The 20,631-nt window shown below is 35.8% G+C and overlaps 1 protein-coding gene across 2 annotated transcripts in view; it reads left to right on the top strand.

The window, feature by feature from the left end:
• TMEM184C (transmembrane protein 184C) overlaps positions 1-20,631 on the top strand; it is a 31,447-nt gene that overhangs the window by 9,651 nt on the left and 1,165 nt on the right. The window contains exons 4-10 of one of the 2 annotated variants that reach the window (XM_060299705.1): positions 275-480; positions 13,536-13,600; positions 14,312-14,381; positions 15,473-15,547; positions 16,650-16,743; positions 18,585-18,697; positions 20,044-20,143. In XM_060299705.1, coding sequence (XP_060155688.1) covers positions 275-480; positions 13,536-13,600; positions 14,312-14,381; positions 15,473-15,547; positions 16,650-16,743; positions 18,585-18,697; positions 20,044-20,143 — 723 coding nt within the window. The remainder of the gene's footprint in view (positions 1-274; positions 481-13,535; positions 13,601-14,311; positions 14,382-15,472; positions 15,548-16,649; positions 16,744-18,584; positions 18,698-20,043; positions 20,144-20,631) is intronic. The other variant, XM_030878173.2, reaches the window with a different exon arrangement.

The following is a 20,631-nucleotide window of genomic DNA, read 5'->3' as shown; positions in this document are numbered from 1 at the left end:
TGTGATTGTGTCAAGAAGTTTCAGATTATATTTAAGAACTCAAGTACATAATTTAACTTCTCTCTTCATATTCATTATTTACCCCCAACACAAATGTTTTTGTTTACCAATATCCAAGATGTTTATTGCTTTTAAAAATTCATTTCACAGATTGGTAGCCCTCGTAATGATAAAATTTAGAAAGTTTGATCTAATTATGTGAGTACCATGAATTGGAGTGGTAATTCATTTTATCGTAGTTGCAACTGTTTTTAACATCTGTGCTTCTTCATAGTGGATAGCATTGAAATATCCCAGCATTGCAATATATGTGGATACCTGCAGAGAATGTTATGAAGCTTATGTCATTTACAACTTTATGGGATTCCTTACCAATTACCTAACTAACCGGTATCCAAATCTGGTATTAATCCTTGAAGCCAAAGATCAGCAGAAACATTTCCCTCCTTTGTGTTGCTGTCCACCATGGACTATGGGAGAGTAAGTATGTTTGGTTTTAATTCTTTTATGTTGGGTTTTATTTAAGCGGGTTTAACTATCATTTCTCTGCAAAGTAGTGTGTTAAGTACTATATGCAGGACGAAAAGTATAAGACAGAGTCCGTACCCTCATGTAGTTCATAGTCAAGTGTGAAGACTAAGAAAACACATTTTTATAACCCACACATATAAGATAGTTTCTTTTACATTATTCACCCTAAATAGAAAATTAAAATGTGGGGAAAAAACCTTAGAAATCATTTAATCAACATCCTCTTACAGTTGGGAACCAGGGTCTGCAGAGATTAACTTATTCAAGTCACACAGTGAATTAATGGCAAAATCAGGTCTAAAACTCAAGGAGAAGGTAGTCTAGGTGGGGAAACAGCATTTGATATGAAATTAGAGCAACAAATAGCAATGTTTATTCTAGTAATATGTAAGTTGGCCTTATTATACATTCATGTAGGACAGTAAAGGAAAATAAAGCCTAAAAGGTTAAGTTGAAACTAAGATTGCATTTACTCTATGAATTTATTTTTCGGCAGGAAACATTTGAAGCCAGAATTTTAGAAAGATTAATTTTACAATACTATACAGGATACTTTAGGGGGAGAAGAGTCCAGAAGGGGAAATAAATTAGGAGGTTATTATAGTAGTTCATTTGTGAGATAAGCTGAAGAGGAGTGTGAAATTGGAATAGAAAGGGAGACAATAAGAGAATGCAACTGGAGAATCAACAGGACTTGATCACTGATAGAAGGGGATGTAGGTGGAAGTTGCAAGCCAGTGTAACTGGAATGACTTGGAGGAATCAGTGTAGATATATGGCCTAGGGTTAGCTCCATTGCCTTCCATGCAGTACGGAACCATTTCTACAACATCAGCACTAAATGGAGCACCTAGTATGTGCTAGTATATAGATATAATACATATAACAGATGTGGAACTTAATGGCACTTACAGCTTGGTTAGGAATTAAATGAAGACACAAATATATAGTTACTTATTTCAGGAAATACTATGAAGGAAAAAGAACAGGAGTCTATGAAAGAGGGTAGTAAGGAAAAAGTAACGTAGGTTGAGGATCAGGGGAGAGGTATTGTGCTCAACTCCAAATAAAACAAGAACAAATAGGGATTTATAGCCAAAGAGATTGGGGTGGTCACTGGATGGAAAATTACTAAGGAGACATCAAGGGTAGGGGGATTCTCTCTAAACTGGCCTGATAAGAATCCTACTAAAGGCAGGCCAAGTAAACATCAAGGGTGAGGGAAGAGGAGCTTGATCGCATTTCCAGGGTAATCAGAAACTGGGGGTGGGGTGTGCTGGTGATGGGTGTCTTAGCAGGATTTTTTGCTCAGACTGACTTCACAGGCCAAGGACAGGGCCTAAGGATGATGCCTAGTTGAAAAGAAGGCTCAGAGGAGCCCTGTCTAAAGTTTGATCAAGGAGAGAGATTGTCAAGTGAGAAGCCATTATAGGATGTTAAGCAGAGGTCTGGTTTCCAAGATTACTTGTACTGTTTGTAGACTGAACTGGACGTGGGCATAGATGCAAGAGATTGCAGTGGTCCAGTTAATATGATGATGATGGTGGTGGTGGTGGTGGCAGCGGCAGCTTGGCTTCAAGCAGGACTCTTCTATTAACACAGAACCTGAGATGAGGCTCTAGCTGCCTCTTCAGGCTGGCTTATCACAGCAGGTGGTCAACCCCAGAGCTTTTTCAAATGATGCTATAGGTCAGAATTTCCCTTTTCTGTGCTTGTGCAATTGATTTATTCCTAACTACACAAGCAATTACATTTATTCTTGTTAAGACTCTGTGTTGGTTTCATTTTTTTCCCTGAGACGCTTAGGTTCTGACAGCTGCTACCTGAATAATATCAGCAGTGCATCCATAACTGTAACCCAGGTTTTCTTTCCTTTGAAGACATTAAGCATTTACCAAATCCATGCCGTTTGGGGGTATGGTTTTAGTAATATAAAACTTCTCATTCTCTCGTATATAAGTACATTTTAGGTTACCAGTCTCCTTCTGTTAGATAACTGGTGTTATATATATGATCATTACTCAGAATATTGCTGTTGAGGATAATTCAGTATAATGCTTTGGTTTTAAGATGCAAATGCCACGGCAAGTTTCTAGTCCTTAGATGTTAAAATTAAGTCTGCTTTTTGTACTCTGATTTCTGTGACATAAGCAGTGAGCATAATGAGTTTTCTTTTCATGAATTTTAGATTTTATGTATGTTAGTTTGTGAGAGGAGGGGAACATTTTACCCAGTGATTTAATACCGTTATGAAACAAATGTTTTCATGAAACAGTACTAACTCTTACTATGTATTCCCTTCCTCCCTCTTGTTTCTAAAATTTGGGTCACAGCCTACTGAATTACATTTGACACAATTTGAAAAAATTTGCCCTAGGGTATGTACCTTGGAGTGGATATGCTAGGTCTTTAGGTTTTGTGCAACTTTGTGATAAATTGATTGCTGAAGTGGCAGTACCAAATTACTCTCCCATTAACAGTAGAAAAGATTTCTAATTGAACCACAGCCTCACCTATACTTAGAATTACCAGGACTTCTTTATGTTTGCCTGTTAAGAGGGTGTAAAGGATTTCCCTGATTAGTAGTGAGGTTGAGCAACTTTTCATATGTTTATTAGCCACTTGTGTTTCCTTTCTGAGGAATGATTGTTTCTGTTTCTCATTTTTTAATGGGTTGTCTGTACAGGATCTTGATATGTTTAGAAACTAATTCTTTATTTAATGCATGTTAAAAATATCTTTTTCTAGTTTTTGGCCTGCTTTGGCACTTTTACTATATCTTTTGATAAATGAAAGTTGTGAATTTTTATATTGTTGAATTTATCAATCTTATAGTAAGTACTTAGCGTCTTGTTCAAAAAATTCTTCCTGACCCCAGGATTATAAAACCATTCTCCTCTGCTTTTCTTCTAAACATTTCATATTTTTTCCATTAAAGCTTATAACAGGGACTTCTCTGATGGTCCAGTGGCTAAGACTCCGTGCTTCCACTGCAGGGGGTGCGGGTTCGATCCCTGGTTGGGGAACTAAGATCCCGTGTGCCATGCAACACGGCCAAAAAAAAAAAAAAGGACTTATAAACACATATTGATTTTTTTTTCATATGTTGTGTGAGGTAGGAGGAATGCAGTTTCATTTTATTCCATTGCCTTCCTGACCTAGCACCATTCTGTCTCCTACCTCACTGGTCTATGTAGCCATCTCTGCTGTATATAAAGGTTCCATATATATGGGTCTATTTGTGATCTTCGTTTTTTCTGTTTTATTGGTTAACTTCTCTATCCCCGGACCAATTCCATACATTAACTACTATAGTTTATTAATAAGCCTTAAAATAGAAGGGCAGGTGCCCCACCCCTGTTTTCTTGGCTATTCTTGGGTCGATGCTCTTACATATAAATTTTAGAATCAGCTCATCAGGTTGTTTGAAAAGCCCTATTGGAGTTTTTGTTTGTTTGTTTTTTTTGCGGTACGCGGGCCTCTCACTGCTGTGGCCTCTCCCGTTGTGGAGCACAGGCTCCGGACGCACAGGCCCAGCGGCCATGGCTCACGGGCCCAGCCGCTCAGCGGCATGTGGGAGCCTCCCGGACCGGGGCACGAACCCGTGTCCCCTGCATCGGCAGGCGGACTCTCAACCACTGTGCCACCAGGGAAGCCCCTGGAGGTTTTTGATTGGAAGTGAATTCAATCTTCAGTTTATTGACATTTTTATGGTTTTGAGTCTTATCTATGAATATTGTCTACTCTCACTTATTTAGCTCTGCATTTATCTTTTGATTAAGTATAGTTTTCTCATAAAGGTCTTGTAAATCTTTTGTTGACCTTATTAACATCTTATATTTTATTGCTATTATAAATGACATCTTTTTAAAAGTTAGTTTAATTGCTGCCAGTGTGTAAAAAGGCAGTTGATTTTTGCATATTGAGCCTATATCCAAAAGTCTTGTCAAGTCTTCTTATTCTGTAGATGTTAATAAGTTCTCTGTAGCCAGTCATCTTCAAAAGAAGGATTTGTTTGCCTTCTCGTCTTTATACCACACATTTCTCTTCCTTCTCACTGTGCTGATGAGTACCTCTAGACTTTCTTGTATCATTCCTGGTTTTAAAGGGAATTCTTATAAAATTTCACATTTGGATTTAATGTTTCTAAAGGTGTTTTGTAGGCATCCTTTATTAGGTTAAAAAGCTCCTTTTTACCCCTAGTTTGTTAAGAGTTCTTAATCATGAATATGTATTGAATTTCATCAAATGCTTTTTCTATACCTATTGAGACAATCATAATTTTTTGCTTTTACCCTGTTAATATAGTGAATTAGATTAATGGCTTTTCTAATATTAAAATCCCCTTGCTTTTAGAGGATAAATTTTAAGTGGTTATGATGTATCATCAGCTTTTCTACATCATAAGCTTTATAGAATTTTTACAGCTTTGTTCATGAGAAAGATTGGGTTATGATTTTCCTTTCTTATACTGGCCCTGTCTGGTTTTCACATCCAAGTTTTGCTGCCTGAATAGGAGTTATTGCATTTTATTTATATATCACAGAAAGAGATTATATACTATACCTTGAAAGATTAGTTCTGGACTGTTCTTTGTGGGAGGACAATTATAGAACTGTTTAGGCTTCCCGTTGTTTCTGGAAAAAAATTTTTTTTAACTATAGCATTTAGGAATTAAGCAGAATAGACAAAGTTTAAAAATGTATAGTTAGGGGATTTCCCTGGTGGCACAGTGGTTAAGAATCCGCCTGCCAATGCAGGGGACATGGGTTCGATCCCTAGGCCGGGAAGATCCCACATGCCACAGAGCAGCTAAGCTCGTGCGCCACAACTACTGAGCTTGAGCTCTAGAGCCCATGCGCCACAACTATTGAACCCACGCACCACAACTACTGAAGCCCACACACTCTAAGGCCCGCATGCTGTAACTACTGAGATTGTGTGCTGGAACTACTGAAGCCTGTGTGCCTAGAGCCCATGCTCTGCAACAAGAGAAGCCACCACAATGAGGAAACCCGCCTACTACAATGAAGAGTAGCCCCTGCTCATTGAAACTAGAGAAAGCCCGTGCACAGCAACAAAGACCCAACACAGCCAAAAAAATGTATAGGTAGGGACTTCCCTGGTGGTCCATTGATTATGACTCCATGCTTCCACTGCGGGACGCAGGTTCGATCCCTGGTCGGGGAACTAAGATCCCACGTGCCACATGGCACGGCCAAAAAATAAAAAATAAAAATAAAATGTATAAGCATATATTAGTTTATATCTTAATCTCTTTTGAATCTGTCATTATGACTCCTTTTCCCTTTCTAATGTTACTAGTATCTCTATTTTTTCCTTGAACAGTGTTGCTGGAAGTTTGCCTATTTTTAACTAGTCTTTTTGAGAACTGACTCTTGGTTTTGTTGATTATCTGTATGTTTGTTTTCTATTTCATTAATTTATACTCTATTTTTACTTCATTTCTCCCATTTCCTTTGGTTTACTCTGTTCTTATTCTAACATGAGTCTTAGCTCATTAATTTCTAGCCTTTCTTCTTTTTTAATACTGCATTTAAAACTATATAATTCTGTTCATGTTCTGCATTCACTGAATCCCTATTTTTGTTGGGGTATAATTGACATGCAACATTATATTAGTTTTAGTTGTCCAACATAACTATTCAATATTTGTATATACAATAAATGACTACCACAATAAGTCTATTTAACATCTATCGCCCCATGAATCCATTTTCATATTTAACATTTTCATCATCATCCAGTTTAAGGTTTTTAAATTTCTGTTTGGATTTTTTCTTCACCCAAGTTATTTTGAAGTATTTTAAAACTTCAAATATGAGGATTTTTTTTTCATTTTATTTATTGGCATTGTAGTCAGAGAATGTATGAGACAGTCTCTGAACTTGGTTAAGATTTGTTTCATGCCCTCTGGTACATGATCAGTTTTTATAATGGTTCTCTGTGTGCTTGAAGAGAATGTGTATGCTGTATTAGTGAGTGGCTGTGTAGTGTTTATCTCCATGAGGTCAATCTTATTTTATTATGTTATTCAGTTTGTCTACATTTCTGTTGATTTTGGCTACTTGTTCTATCAGTTACTGAAAGAGACGTTGAAATTCTGCCACTGATAATTTGTCAATTTCTTTGTGTACTTCTGTCAGTTTTTGCTTTATGTTTAGATAGTTTCTATTCCAAAAAATCTTTTTTGTCTTAAAGTTACTTTGTCTGATGTTAACAGGTATCCTATCTTTCCTTTGTTTAGTATTTGCCTGGCTTACCTTTCACTATCTTTCACTTTCATCTTTTCTGTGTCCTTATGAGGTGTATAACTTTTTTTCTTAAGTTTAGTGTTTTCTTTAATTCTAATCTGATGATACATCACTTATACAAGGTATGCTATTTATATTTTTGTGATTATTGATATATTCATTTATAATTTTGGGGACTTTTTGTTCTGTCTCACTTTTTCTAGTTTCCTTTTTTCATTGATTACACTTTTAAAATAAACTTTTATTTTGGAATAATTTTAAATTTACAGAAAAGTTGCAAAGACAAGACAGAGATTTGCTATTACCCTTTATCCAGCTTCCACTAATATTAACATCTTTTGTAATCCTGGTGCATTTGTCAAAAGTAAGAAATAACATTGGTACAATACTATTAACTGCAGACTATTCAGATTTCCTCAGTTTTTCCACTAATGTCCTTTTTCTGTTCCAGGATCCAATCCAGGAATCCAGATTGCATTTAGTCTCTTTTTAAAAATATAAACTTTCATTTAATACTTTGAAAAAGCTATAAGAAGTTTGAGAAGGTCCTTCTAATTATTTAATAAATAATTTTAAAGTTTTTCAATCATTTCTGGGATACAAATAAATTTAATAAATGTAATAGACAAATCTATTTTATACCACCCACATTGAACAAAAGTTAATACATTACAGGTCCGTGATTCCATATTTGCAATTGTTAAAGAATGTATATATATGTACATAAAGCCTTGAAAACCAAAAGTTTTTTCATAGCTTATCTAGTGATAAAACTTTATTTATAATCTTTGACTATTTGTAGTTTTAATGTGACTATCTTACTGTTTATGGAGTACACTGCAGCTGTATCAATGTTGGGTTACAGGTGCTACTCCAAATCTCACTGATAGTTGATTACATTATTTTGTTGCTGTTTTTCTTATTCCATTTTTTTTCCCCTCACTACTAGTTTGGAAGTTATAGTTTCTATTTCTAGTCTTATTGTGATTATATAAAGCCCTATTTTAATCTTAAAAATTAGATATCAATTTTTGGATAGAATTTTTTTTTTTTGGTAATTCTTTTATAGATTTCACTGTAGTGCATCAATTTATTTGTTCCTTACTCCTCTTGCATCTCAGATCTTCTGACTGGGATCATTTCCTTCTTTCTAAAGTATGGCCCTTGAAAGTTCATTTAGTGTCAGTGTATCAGTGGCAACTTTTCTCAGATATACTTAACCAAAAATATCTTTATTTTGCCCTCATTTTTGAAAGATAGTTTTGCTGGATATAATCCTTTGTTGACAGGAATTTTCTCCAAACATTTTGAAGATTTTGTTCCACCTAATTCTGGCTTCAATTGTTACTGTTAAGCCTCTACTGTTAATCCAGTTGTCATTCCATTATAGGTGACCTATCTCCAACTGCATTTTTTTTGGAAGTTTTAAATTTTATTTATGTTTTTATACAGCAGGTTCTTATTAGTTATCCATTTTATACATATTAGTGTATATATGTCAATCCCATTATCCCAATTCATCATACAACCACCCCCCACCAGCCACTTTCCCCTCTTGGTGTCCATACATTGTTCTCTATGTCTCTGTCTCTATTTCTGCTCTGCAAACTGGTTCATCTGTACCATTTTTCTAGGTTCCATATATATGCGTTACTATACAATATTTGTTTTTCTTTTTCTGACTTACCTCACTCTGTATGACAGTCTCTACATCCATCTACGTCTCTACAAATGACCCAGTTTCGTTCCTTTTTATGGCTGAGTAATATTCCACTGTATATATGTATCACATCTTCTTTATCCATTCATCTATCGATGGGCATTTAGGTTACTTCCATGTCCCAGCTATTGTAAACAGTGCTGCAGTGAACATTGGGGTGCATGTGTCTTTTTGAATTATGGTTTTCTCAGGATATATGCCCAGTAGTGGGATTGCTGGGTCATATGGTAATTCTATTTTTAGTTTTTTAAGGAACCTCCACACTGTTCTCCATAGTGGCTGTATCAATTTACATTCCCACCAACAGTGCAAGAGGGTTCTCTTTTCTCCGCATCCTCTCCAGCATTTGTTGTTTGTAGATTTTCTGATGATGCCCATTCAAACTGGTGTGAGGTGCTACCTCATTGTAGTTTTGACTTGCATTTCTCTAATAATTAGTGATGTTGAGCAGCTTTTCATATGCCTCTTGCCCATCTGTATGTCTGCTTCGGAGAAATGTCTGCTTAGGTCTTCTGCCCATTTTTTGATTGGGTTGTTTGTTTTTTTAATATTAAGCTGCATGAGCTGTTTATATATTTTGGAGATTAATCCTTTGTCCATTGATTCATTTGCAGATATTTTCTCCCATTCTGTGGGTTGTCTTTTCATCTTGTTTATGGTTTCCTTTGCTGTGCAAAAGCTTTTAAGTTTCATTAGGTCCCATTTGTTTATCTTTGTTTTTATTTCCATTACTCTAGGAGGTGGGAACAAAGGAGATCTTGCTGTGATTTATGTCAAAGAGTGTTCTTCCTATGTTTTCCTCTAAGAGTTTTATACTGTCCGGTCTTACATTATGTCTTTAATCCATTTTGAGTTTATTTTAGTGTATGGTGTTAGGGAGTGTTCTAATTTCATTCTTTTACATGTAGCTGTCCAGTTTTCCCAGCACCACTTATTGAAGAGACTGTCTTTTCTCCATTGTATATCCTTGCCTCCTTTGTCATAGATTAGTTGACCATAGGTGCATGGGTTTATCTCTGGGCTTTCTATCCTGTTCCATTCATCTATATTTCTGTTTTTGTGCCAGTACCATACTGTCTTGATTACTGTAGCTTTGTAGTATAGTCTGAAGTCAGGGAGCCTGAGTCTTCCAGCTCCGCTTTTTTTCCCTCAAGACTGCTTTGGCTGTTCAGGATCTTTTGTGTCTCCATACAAACTTTAAGATTTGTTTTTTTCTAGTTCTGTAAAACTGCCATTGGTAATTTGATAGGGATTGCATTGAACCTGTAGATTGCTTTGGGTAGTACAGTCATTTTCACAATATTGATTCTTCTAATCCAAGAACATGGTATATCTCTCCATCTGTTTGTATCATCTTTAGTTTCTTTCATCAGTGTCTTATATCTGCATACAGGTCTTTTGTCTCCCTAAGTAGGTTTATTCCTAGGTATTTTATTCTTTTTTTTGCAATGGTGAATGGGAGTGTTTCCTTAATTTCTCTTTCAGATTTTTCATCATTAGTGTATAGGAATGCAAGAGATTTCTGTGCATTTATTTTGTGTTCTGCACCTTTACCACATTCATTGATTAGCTCTAGTAGTTTTCTGGTGGCATCTTTAGGATTCTCCATGTATAGTATCATGTCATCTGCAAACAGTGACAGTTTTACTTCTTCCTTTCCAATTTTTATTCCTTTTATTTCTTTTTCTTTTCTGATTGCCATGGCTAGGACTTCCAAAACTATGTTGAATAATAGTGGCGAGAGTGGACATCCTTGTCTTGTTCCTGATCTTAGAGGAAATGCTTTCAGTTTATCACCATTGAGAATGATGTTTGCTGTGTGTTTGTTGTATATGGCCTTTATTATGTTGAGGTAGGCTCCCTTTATGCCCACTTTCTGGAGAGTTTTTGTCATAAATGGGTGTTGAATTTTGTCAGAAGTTTTTCTGCATCTATTGAGATGATCATATGGTTTCTATTCTTCAGTTTGTTAATATGGTGTATCACATTGATTGGTTTGTATATATTAAAGAATCCTTCCATCCCTGGGATAAATTCCATTTGATCATGGTATATGATCCTTTCAATATATTGTTGGATTCTGTTTGCTAGTATTTTGTTGAGGATTTTTACATCTAAATTCATCAAAGATATTGGTCTATAATTTTCTTTTTTTGTAGTATCTTTGTCTGGTTTTCGTATCAGGGTGATGGTGGCCTCATAGAATGAGTTTGGGAGTGTTCCTTCCTCTGCAGTTTTTTGGAAGAGTTTCAGAAGGATGGGTGTTAGCTCTTCTCTAAATGTTTGATAGAATTCACCTGTGAAGCCATCTGGTCCTGGACTTTTGTTTGTTGGAAGATTTTTAATCACAGTTTCAATTTCATTACTTGTGATTGGTCTGTTCATATTTTCTATTTCTTCCTGGTTCAATCTTGGAAGGTTATACCTTTCTAAGAATTTGTCCATTTCTTCCAGGTTGTCCATTTTATTGGCATAGAGTTGCTTGTAGTAGTCTCTTAGAATGCTTTGTATTTCTGTGGTGTCTGTTCTAACTTCTCCTTTTGCATTTCTAATTTTATTGATTTGAGTCCTCTCCCTCTTTTTCTTGATGAGTCTGGGTAATCGTTTATCAATTTTGTTTATCTTCTCAAAGAACCAGCTTTTAGTCTTATTGATCTTTGCTATTGTTTTCTTTGTTTCTATTTCATTTATTTCTGCTCTGATCTTTATGATTTCTCTCCTTCTACTAACTTTGGGTTTTGTTTGTTCTTCTTTCTCTAGTTTCTTTAGGTGTAAGTTTAGATTGTTTATTTGAAATTTTTCTTCTTTCTTGAGGTAGGCTTGTATTGCTATAAACTTCCCTCTTAGAACTGCTTTTGCTGCATCCCATAGGTTTTCGATCAACGTATTTTCATTGTCATTTGTCTCTAGGTATTTTTTGATTTCCTCTTTGATTTCTTCAGTGATCTCTTGGTCATTTAGTAGTGTGTTGTTTAGCCTCCATGTGTTTGCATTATTTACAGACTTTTTTTCCTGTAATTGATATCTAGTCTCATAGCGTGTGGTCGGAAAAGATATTTGATATGATTTCAATTTTCTTAAATTTACCAGTGCTTGATTTGTGACTGAGGATATGATCTAACCTTTGAAATATTCCATGAGGACTTGAGAAGAAAGTGTAATCTGCTGTTTTTGGATGGAATGTCAAATATCAATTAAATCTATCTGGTCTATTGTGTCATTTAAAGCTTGTGTTTCCTTATTAATTTTCTGTCAGGATGATCTGTCGATTGGTGTAAGTGAGGTGTTAGAGTCCCCCACTATTATTGAGTTACTGTCGATTTCCTCTTCTGTAGCTGTTAGCAGTTGCCTTATGTATCAAGGTGCTCCTATGTTGGGTGCATATATATTTATAATTGTTATATCGTCCTCTTGGATTGATCCCTTGATCATTATGTAGTGTCCTTCCTTGTCTCTTGTAACATTCTTTATTTTAAAGTCTTTTTCTGATATGAGTATTGCTACTCCAGCTTTCTTTTGATTTCCATTGGCATGGAATATCTTTTTCCATTCCCTCACTTTCAGTCTGTATGTATCCCTAGGTCTGAAGTCGGTTTCTTGTAGACAGCATATATACGGGTCTTGTTTTTGTATCCATTCAGCGAGCCTGTGTCTTTTGGTTGGAGCATTTAATCCATTCATGCTTAAGGTAATTATCGATATGTGTGTTCCTATTACCATGTTCTTAATTGTTATGGGTTTGTTTTTGTAGGTCCTTTTCTTCTCTTGTGTTTCCCATTTAGAGAAGTTCCTTTAGCATTTGTTGTAGAGCTGGTTTGGTGGTGCTGAATTCTCTTAGATTTTGCTTATCTGTAAAGCTTTTGAGTTTTCTGTTGAATCTGAATGAGATCCTTTCTGGTAGAGTAATCTTGGTTGTAGGTTCTTCCCTTTCATCACTTTAAGTATATCATGCCATTCCCTTCTGGCTTGTAGAGTTTCTGCTGAGAAATCAGCTATTAACCTTATGGGAGTTCCCTTGTATGTTACTTGTCATTTTTCCCTTGTTGCTTTCAATAATTTTTCTTTGTCTTTAATTTTTGTCAATTTGATTACTATGTGTCTCGGTGTGTTTCTCCTTGGGTTTATCCTGCCTGGGGCTCTCTGTGCTTCCTGGACTTGGGTGGCTATTTCCTTTCCCATGTTAGGGAAGTTTTCGACTATAATCTCTGCAAATATTTTCTCGGGTCCTTTCTCTCTCTCTTCTCCTTCTGGGACCCCTATAATGTGAATGTTGTTGCATTTAATGTTGTCCCAGAGGTCTCTTAGGCTGTCTTCATTTTTTTCATTCTTTTTTCTTTATTCTGTTCTGTGGCAGTGAATTCCACCATTCTGTCTTCCAGGTCACTTATCCATTCTTCTGCCTCAGTTATTCTCCTATTGATTCCCTCTAGTGTATTTTTCATTTCAGTTATTGTATTGTTCATCTCTGTTTGTTTGTTCTTTAATTCTTCTAGGCCTTTGTTAAACACTTCTTGCATCTTCTTGATCTTTGCCTCCATTCTTTTTACAAGGTCCTGTATCATCTTCACTATCATTATTCTGAATTCTTTTTCTGGAAGGTTGCCTATCTCCACTTCATTTAGTTGTTTTTCTGGGGTTTTATCTTGTTCCTCATCTGTTACATAGCCCTCTGCCTTTTCATCTTGGGTGTCTTTCTGTGATTGCGGTTTTTGTTCCACAGGCTGCAGGATTGTAGTTCTTGCTTCTGTGTCTGCCCTCTGGTGGATGAGGCTATCTAAGAGGCTTGCGCAAATTTCCTGATGGGAGGTACTGGTGGTGGGTGGAGCTGGGTGTTGCTCTGGTGGGCAGAGCTCATTAAAACTTTAATCTGCTTGGCTGTTGATGGGTTGGACTGGGTCCCCTCCCTGAGGCGACCCAACACTGGAGCCTACCTGGCTCTTTGGTGGGGCTAATGCAGGGCTCTCGGAGGGCTCACACCAAGGAGTACATCCCAGAACTTCTGCCACCAGTGTCCTTGTCCTCACGGTGAGCCAGCTGCCCCCCGCCTCTGCAGGAGACCCTCCAACACTAGCAGGTAGGTCTGGTTCAGTCTCCTATGGGGTCACTGCTCCTTCCCCCTGGGTCTTGATGCACAGAGTACTTTGTGTGTGCCCTCCAAGAGTGGCGTCTCCATTTCCCCAAGCCCTGTCGAAGTCCTGCAGTCAAATCCCACTAGCCTTCAAAGATTGATTCTCTAGGAATTCCTCCTCCCATTGCCAGACCCCCAGGTTGGGAAGCCTGATGTGAAGCTCAGAACCTTCACTCCATTGGGTCGACTTCTGTGGTATAAGTGTTCTCAGGTTTGTGAGTCACCCACGCAGAGGTTATGGGATTTGATTGTGTTGTGATTGTGCCCCTCCTACCGTCTCATTGTGGCTTCTCCTTTGTCTTTGAAATGGGGTAACTTTTTTGCTGAGTTCCAGTGTCTTCCTGTTGATGATTGTTCAGCAGTTAGTTGTGATTCCAGTGCTCTCGCAAGAGGGAGTCTAACTGCATTTTTTAAGACCCTCCCTGTCTTTGATGTTTTGTAGTTTCCCTACCAAGTTGTTTTTTGTTTTTAGTCCAGCTTCATTTACAGGGTGCCTCAATCTGTTGATTTGTGTCTTTGATCAGTTCTGAAAAGTTCTCAGCCATAAACTTCTGCTTTTGCCCTTCCTCTACTCTCCTGTAACTTTTAAGTATGTTAGACCTTCTGATTCTGTTCTATTCTTTGTAACTCTCTTTCATGTTTGTCTCTTTGTCTCAGCCTTTATTACATTATGGCCAATTTCTTCAGATACATCTTCCAGTTCATTAATTCTCCACAGCTTTCAAAGGTATCTAATTGACTATTTAATACATTTGCATAGTCACCCTACTGGTCTCAGGTTTCATTTGACAATCAGCTCATAGAACACTACAGGTTTAACCCAACTTCTACTTAATTTAGCTTTGTAAAGAGTATGGGACCAGAAGCACAGTGTAGCCCAGGCATGTTCATGAAAAGGTCTTACAACAAGCCCAAGTGCAGCTGCCACACCCACCTCCACAGGGGCACAGTTAGTTGTCAGTGGGAGTGAGCCGCTTCAGCACAGAGAAGGCTCTCAGCACATAGAACCTGATCAGTTTTTCATTCAGTCCTAGTAACCCAATGCCTCAGGGTCTGTATGTCAGGCTCATTCTTCTCAGTCTAGATGTAGTTCTTAAATTAGGGGATTTATAATACATAAACTTGACGGAGGAGTGCTAAATAAACATTTGCGCTCAGAGCATCATTGTTTCCTAAGGAGGCTTACACAAGGTGGTCACGTAGAGAGCCTTTTTTGATAGTTGTTGTTTTGGGACTTTTTTGCTTTGTTTCTGTTTGTTACTCCTTGTGAATTTTCCCCTACATTAAGTGACCTCAGTGATAAAAACTGTTTTATGTAGGATAGGCTCTCTGTTTTGTTCTTTCAGAGTATCTAGTCAGTGATACTCTCTGGAATTACATATATATATATATATATATATAAATCCAAACTTGAAACTGAATCCTAACTGTAAATAATATTTTCTGAATATGGTTTCATATATTCAACCCTACACGTAATTTATTTGTTACTTGGTTTTTCTTCCAGAAATACACAGGGACCCACTTTCATTCTTTTTGTTCCTGATCTGTGCTGCACTATTCAGGAATTTGAGACTGGACATAGGAAGGGAGATCTTTCAGAAGATGTAGTTGTTACACAATTTAAAAAATAGTATTTAGATAATTTGTATGCTACCATCCCCATTCTTCTCAAGTAGCCATTTAGATTGACTAAATTAAAAGAATTAAGTATAAATGTGGCATCATTTGTGAAAGTGATTTAATTTGGGGGCTTTGGAGAAAGCTTGATACTAGTGAAATGAGTAGGTGAAATGCTAAGTTCTTTTTCTTTGGCAGAGTCTTGCTGTTCAGATGCAAACTGGGTGTATTACAATATACAGTTGTCAGACCATTCACCACCATCGTTGCTTTGTAAGTGCACAGAACTTATATTATTATTTATTTTTCAAAAATTCTCATGCTTTTACTTAGTGGGACAACTGAGTAGAAAAGCATGTAAAAAGCATTACTTGTTTATAACACATCTAGTCTGGTATAAAAACACAGTATATAGAAATCCTACTATATTATAATAAATAAGGTGACCATGTATAGACAAGGAATCACCACAGGATTATTCTAAATAATATTCTCTGGAGATTTCTGGAAAGCATTATCAAATATTCTTTTTCAAGTATTAATGTTCACACAGCTTTACAGAAACATCTAGTACATGAAGTTAAAGTATACCACTATAGATTCATTACATGCTTTTATTTTCTAAATGAGTACTGTATTCTAAAGAAGAAAACATTTTTCTTTTTAAAAAATTCTGTCAAGTCTTAGCACTTCAGGTAAAATGGGGTATCATTAAGCTACCTGGTAAAACTATTCCCTAAAAATTTAAGAACATCAAATAGTTTAAAGCAGGTAGAGTATATATTTTATCTGCTAGCTATACAAGCATTTTGTCTGTTAACAGAGGAAGAATGGAAAGAAAGGTGAAAGAAGCATTCTTTATTCTGCTTCTGTGCTAGCAATTCTTTAGTGACTTTGCCTTGGAATTAAAACTAATTCACTTATTTATGAAGGCATGCTTTATTTCTCTGCTGTTTAGAAATTGGGTAATCAAGACAAGTTAATACTTAGATCTGGGTCATCATAAAAGTTGCCTCCAAGACAATTTGGGAGAAAAAATTATAGTTGTAGTTATAGACCTGCATTATATGTTTTTAACAATCTTTTAAAAATTAGGCAGCATCATTTTTTTGAATCTAATAATTACCCTTTCTAGTTCAATGTTATGTCTCTTGGATTTCCTTCAAATTGGAGGAATAGTAATATGGTAACATTTCTAGAAAAATGTTTTTCTTTTAATTTTTGAACAACCTCTATGGCCAAAATCAAGTGACTATCTACAGGATCTTTGAAATAAACTGACTTCTAAATTTAAGTATTGCTGTCATTGCTGTATTTTAAAATGTATTTTTGATTTAGTTATTCATAAAGTTGTCTCATTTTTACCATTTTTTAGAATCTGTGAGCTGCTTGGTATATATGATGAAGGGAACTTTAGCTTTTCAAATGCTTGGACTTACTTGGTTATAATAAATAATATGTCACAGTTGGTAAGTAAATACTCATCTTAACTGTACTAAATTTAGATCTATAGTGCTAAATGTTTTTAGGGAAAGTCTCTTCTGGAATAAAGCTTAATTGTAACTTTAATATTGAACTTCATCTGTAGGAAGAACTTGAAACTTTAACATGTATCTTTATACATATATAAAGATATAATATCTTTGTTGATTATCTGGTGACTTATACACTGACTCGTTGATTATGTTTTTTCATTTGATTCTGGTATTCATTGCATAGTTATATGGATATGTCATAAATAAAAACACAGTGCTCTCCTTTTAAATAAAAAGCACATATCCTAGGCATATTGAGTAAGAAAAATGTTTTATTGGTATATGACAGTACAGGGTTTGAATTAAAATGGGAGAATAAAATTCTCTCATATATTTGGAATTGAAAATTGAGAATGCCAAGTTTTTAAAAATGATGTTATAGAAACTGAAATGCTCCAAAGATATAACTATTGGATCCTTTCAACTTAAGAATGTGGGGCTTCCCTGATGGCGCAGTGGTTGAGAGTCTGCCTGCCGATGCAGGGGACACAGGTTCATGCCCCAGTCCGGGAAGATCCCACATGCTGCGGAGCAGCTGGGCCCATGAGCCATGGCCGCTGAGCCTGCCTGTCCGTAGCCTGTGCTCCGCAACAGGAGGGGCCACAACAGTGAGAGGCCCGTGTACCGAAAAAAAAAACAAAACAGGAATGTGCATTTTATTGAAAATCTTTCATTAATGCTTTCAGCAAAATAATAGTTTAGGTGCAATGGCATGCATGTGTGGTATTAGAAATTTATAATAAAAATCAAATGCTTGTGTATTCAAAGCTTTTCAATATGTTCATATTCTCTGGAACCAGTAATTCCACTTCTGGGAATGCCTCAAGAAATGGCCAGAAGTACTTTTGCTTTCAGTGTGTTTGTATATAAAGCCTATTGTTTGTTAATTGCAAAAGCCTGGAAACAGTCCAACTAGTTAAATATACTATGTACCTTCCATTGGCCAAAACACTAGGCTGTTATTTAATGAAATATATGGAAAAGGGCACTTTAAGTGGAAAAAAGAATCAGGCAACAAAATTTCATATTTAGTTGGTTATACCTGCTAAAACCCACCTTATGTGTAGAAAGAAATGGTTGGATGATGGGACCATGCTTTCATATTCTAAAATAATTTAAATGAGCATTTTATAATAGGAAAAAGTAAACTTTTAGGGAAATGTTCATTGTTATGCAACACTACGCTAATTACAACTGATTTCTAAAAATAGTTAATGTCTTGAGCATTTATCTTTAAAAAGTAAATTCAGCTGGATTAACATACTGCCCTCAAGAAAAATGGTTTCCCTGATTCCTTACTTTCTGATTTCATGGTCACAGTTTTATTGAAGTATTACTTATTTAATGTGTTCACTTATAAATAATATGCATACAATTAGTAGTTAGTAAGCTCAGCCCTTATACAATGAACGGTAATTTGTGTATAAAAGCCATTAACAAGCAGATAGATGTTTTTATTTTGGTTGAATGAGAGCCTTTTCTTCCACTCATGGCAGTCACTTGTTCATTGTGTTCTTTGTGGGCTTCTGTAAGTGAACACTTAAAACCATTTTCAGGGAAGATGTTATACATCTCTTCTGAGAAATTTCATACTGTATATATTCATCCACAGTAAAATATAAAAGCTTGTTGTCAATCTAAAAATAGCAAAATAAAGCGTAGAAAATTTTGCCTGAAACATTACTCTGTACCAGGTCTCTGGTCTATAACTTTAATATCAATATCTCTAATACCATATTTAGTTATTCTTATTTAAGAACTTTGTTTGTTTCTAGTTTGCCATGTATTGTCTCCTCCTGTTTTATAAAGTACTGAAGGAAGAACTGAGTCCAATCCAACCTGTTGGCAAATTTCTTTGTGTAAAGCTGGTGGTTTTTGTTTCTTTTTGGTAAGTGTTGCTTTCTCTTAAATGTTCTCATTTTCTAAAGGGCAATAAAACTGTTGATTTGGAAGGATTTTTAAAAGTCTTAATATGGAAGATGAATTAAAATGTCTACTTAGCTTTCAAAAAGTTCATTCTTTTAGCCCTTCTTGGTTTTTCATAAAGAAATAATTAGATGGTCACTGTAACATTTATAAAAAGAAAACAGTTTGAGACACTAAATGTCTCAACACTAAAAAAAAAATCATGGTCTCTTTATATAAGAGAATACAGTTTGGAAGATAAACATCATGTAGAATATTTAATGTGAGGAAATGTTCATTAGTAAAAATACTGTTTAAAACAGAGGGCAAAACTATACATGGTCCCAATTTAGTAAAGGCGTGGGTGATAGGGGCCTAGAAACAAATACACCAAATTTAACAATATACAAATAATACAAAAAGGGGGGAAAGAAAAATCCCTGAAATCCTACCACCCAGCATGAATGATTGACGTTGTAGTCCCCATCATTTTATATAACTCCACAGAAACACAAATACATACTATAAAAACTTGTAGAACTCAATGATACATTCAGTAGATTGCAGTCATAGTTCTTTGTAAGTACAGTGAGGATGTAATTTTGTTTGGGTCTTTTGTTTTCACTTCATATAGTATTCTGATATGTGGATAGAACTTTGTAACCAATCTCCTATTGACATTTAGGTTGTTCCTAATTTTTCTTTACCATTACAAGCAATATTGAAGTGAATATTCTTGTATATAGATCTATGAAAGCTTATCTATCTCATTTTAGCTGTTTAAATTTAACCTAGGGGCAGATGCCTAGATTTGCTTGAAATGCTCAATATCACTCCCCATCTTGGAGTCAGAGACCCCTTCTGAGTTTGTCTCTAGTTCCAGGACTTCAAACAAGACTGGTTTCAAAATGTTCTTTAAAATAATCTGAGTAATCAGTTGATACATGCATAAATAACATATAAGTATCTGTTCTTTATTTCATTTTAAATTCCAGTTGTACAAGGTGTTAGGCATTGTCTATGTGTAGGAAGAACTTAAAACCTAATTACTGTGCACACTTTCAAAACAAAAAACGACTATAAACCACGTACTGAAGTTCTAAGAACACATAATCAAAATTCATGTGATGAAACTGTACTAGAAGTAAATTTGTAAAACAAGTATATTTAATATAGGTACACAGTGTCTTCAGGAATACACTGTAAAGGCAGGGTGGCGGTGGTCCACAGGTTGTGCTGGGGTTTAACTTTTTAAATGGCATATTTTTAAAGCAACTGCTCATTTTATGCTTGATATAGATTTGGCGTTTACCTTTTCCTAACATATAGGCAAGCAGTAGTTATTGCTTTGTTGGTAAAAGTTGGCGTTATTTCTGAAAAGCATACGTGGGAATGGCAAACAGTAGAAGCTGTGGCCACAGGACTCCAGGTAAGTAATGCTCTCTCTGAATTCAACAGAACTTTACTATTTGTTAAGCATTTTTACATGTTATCTCCTCAGCCTGACCACATGCAGGCTATGGAGCTACTGCTATCCTCACTTCACATGTGAGGAAATGGGGGAGCCCTAGAAAAATTGGTCACAGTTACTAATTTGTAGTAGAACCAGGAACAGAACCTAGATTTTGTTATTCCTACTCTATTTCACTTTATGCATTTCTCCTCTAAGTCCTTGGACAGTGGAAGAGAATGCATTGTACTTGGCAAAGAAGTACTTGATTGAGGTAGTGCAAAATAGAGTTAAACTTTTGGTGTTTTGTGTTTTTTTTTTTTTGAAGAGGTCAAAAATAATTTTGGAAAATGAAAAAATGAATACAGTCTTGTGGGAAAAAAACAGCTGTTGGTACTTAAGTACTTTTGAAAAGAGAGAAAGATAGTGCTTTCCCTTTTGACCTGCAAAACTAGATTTAAACTCCA

Source organism: Globicephala melas, chromosome 5 (assembly GCF_963455315.2).
Source record: "Globicephala melas chromosome 5, mGloMel1.2, whole genome shotgun sequence".
In the NCBI taxonomy this organism is placed as follows: domain Eukaryota; kingdom Metazoa; phylum Chordata; class Mammalia; order Artiodactyla; family Delphinidae; genus Globicephala; species Globicephala melas.
Note: the sequence above shows the minus strand (reverse complement) of the source record. Positions and strands in the feature narration are given on the sequence as shown.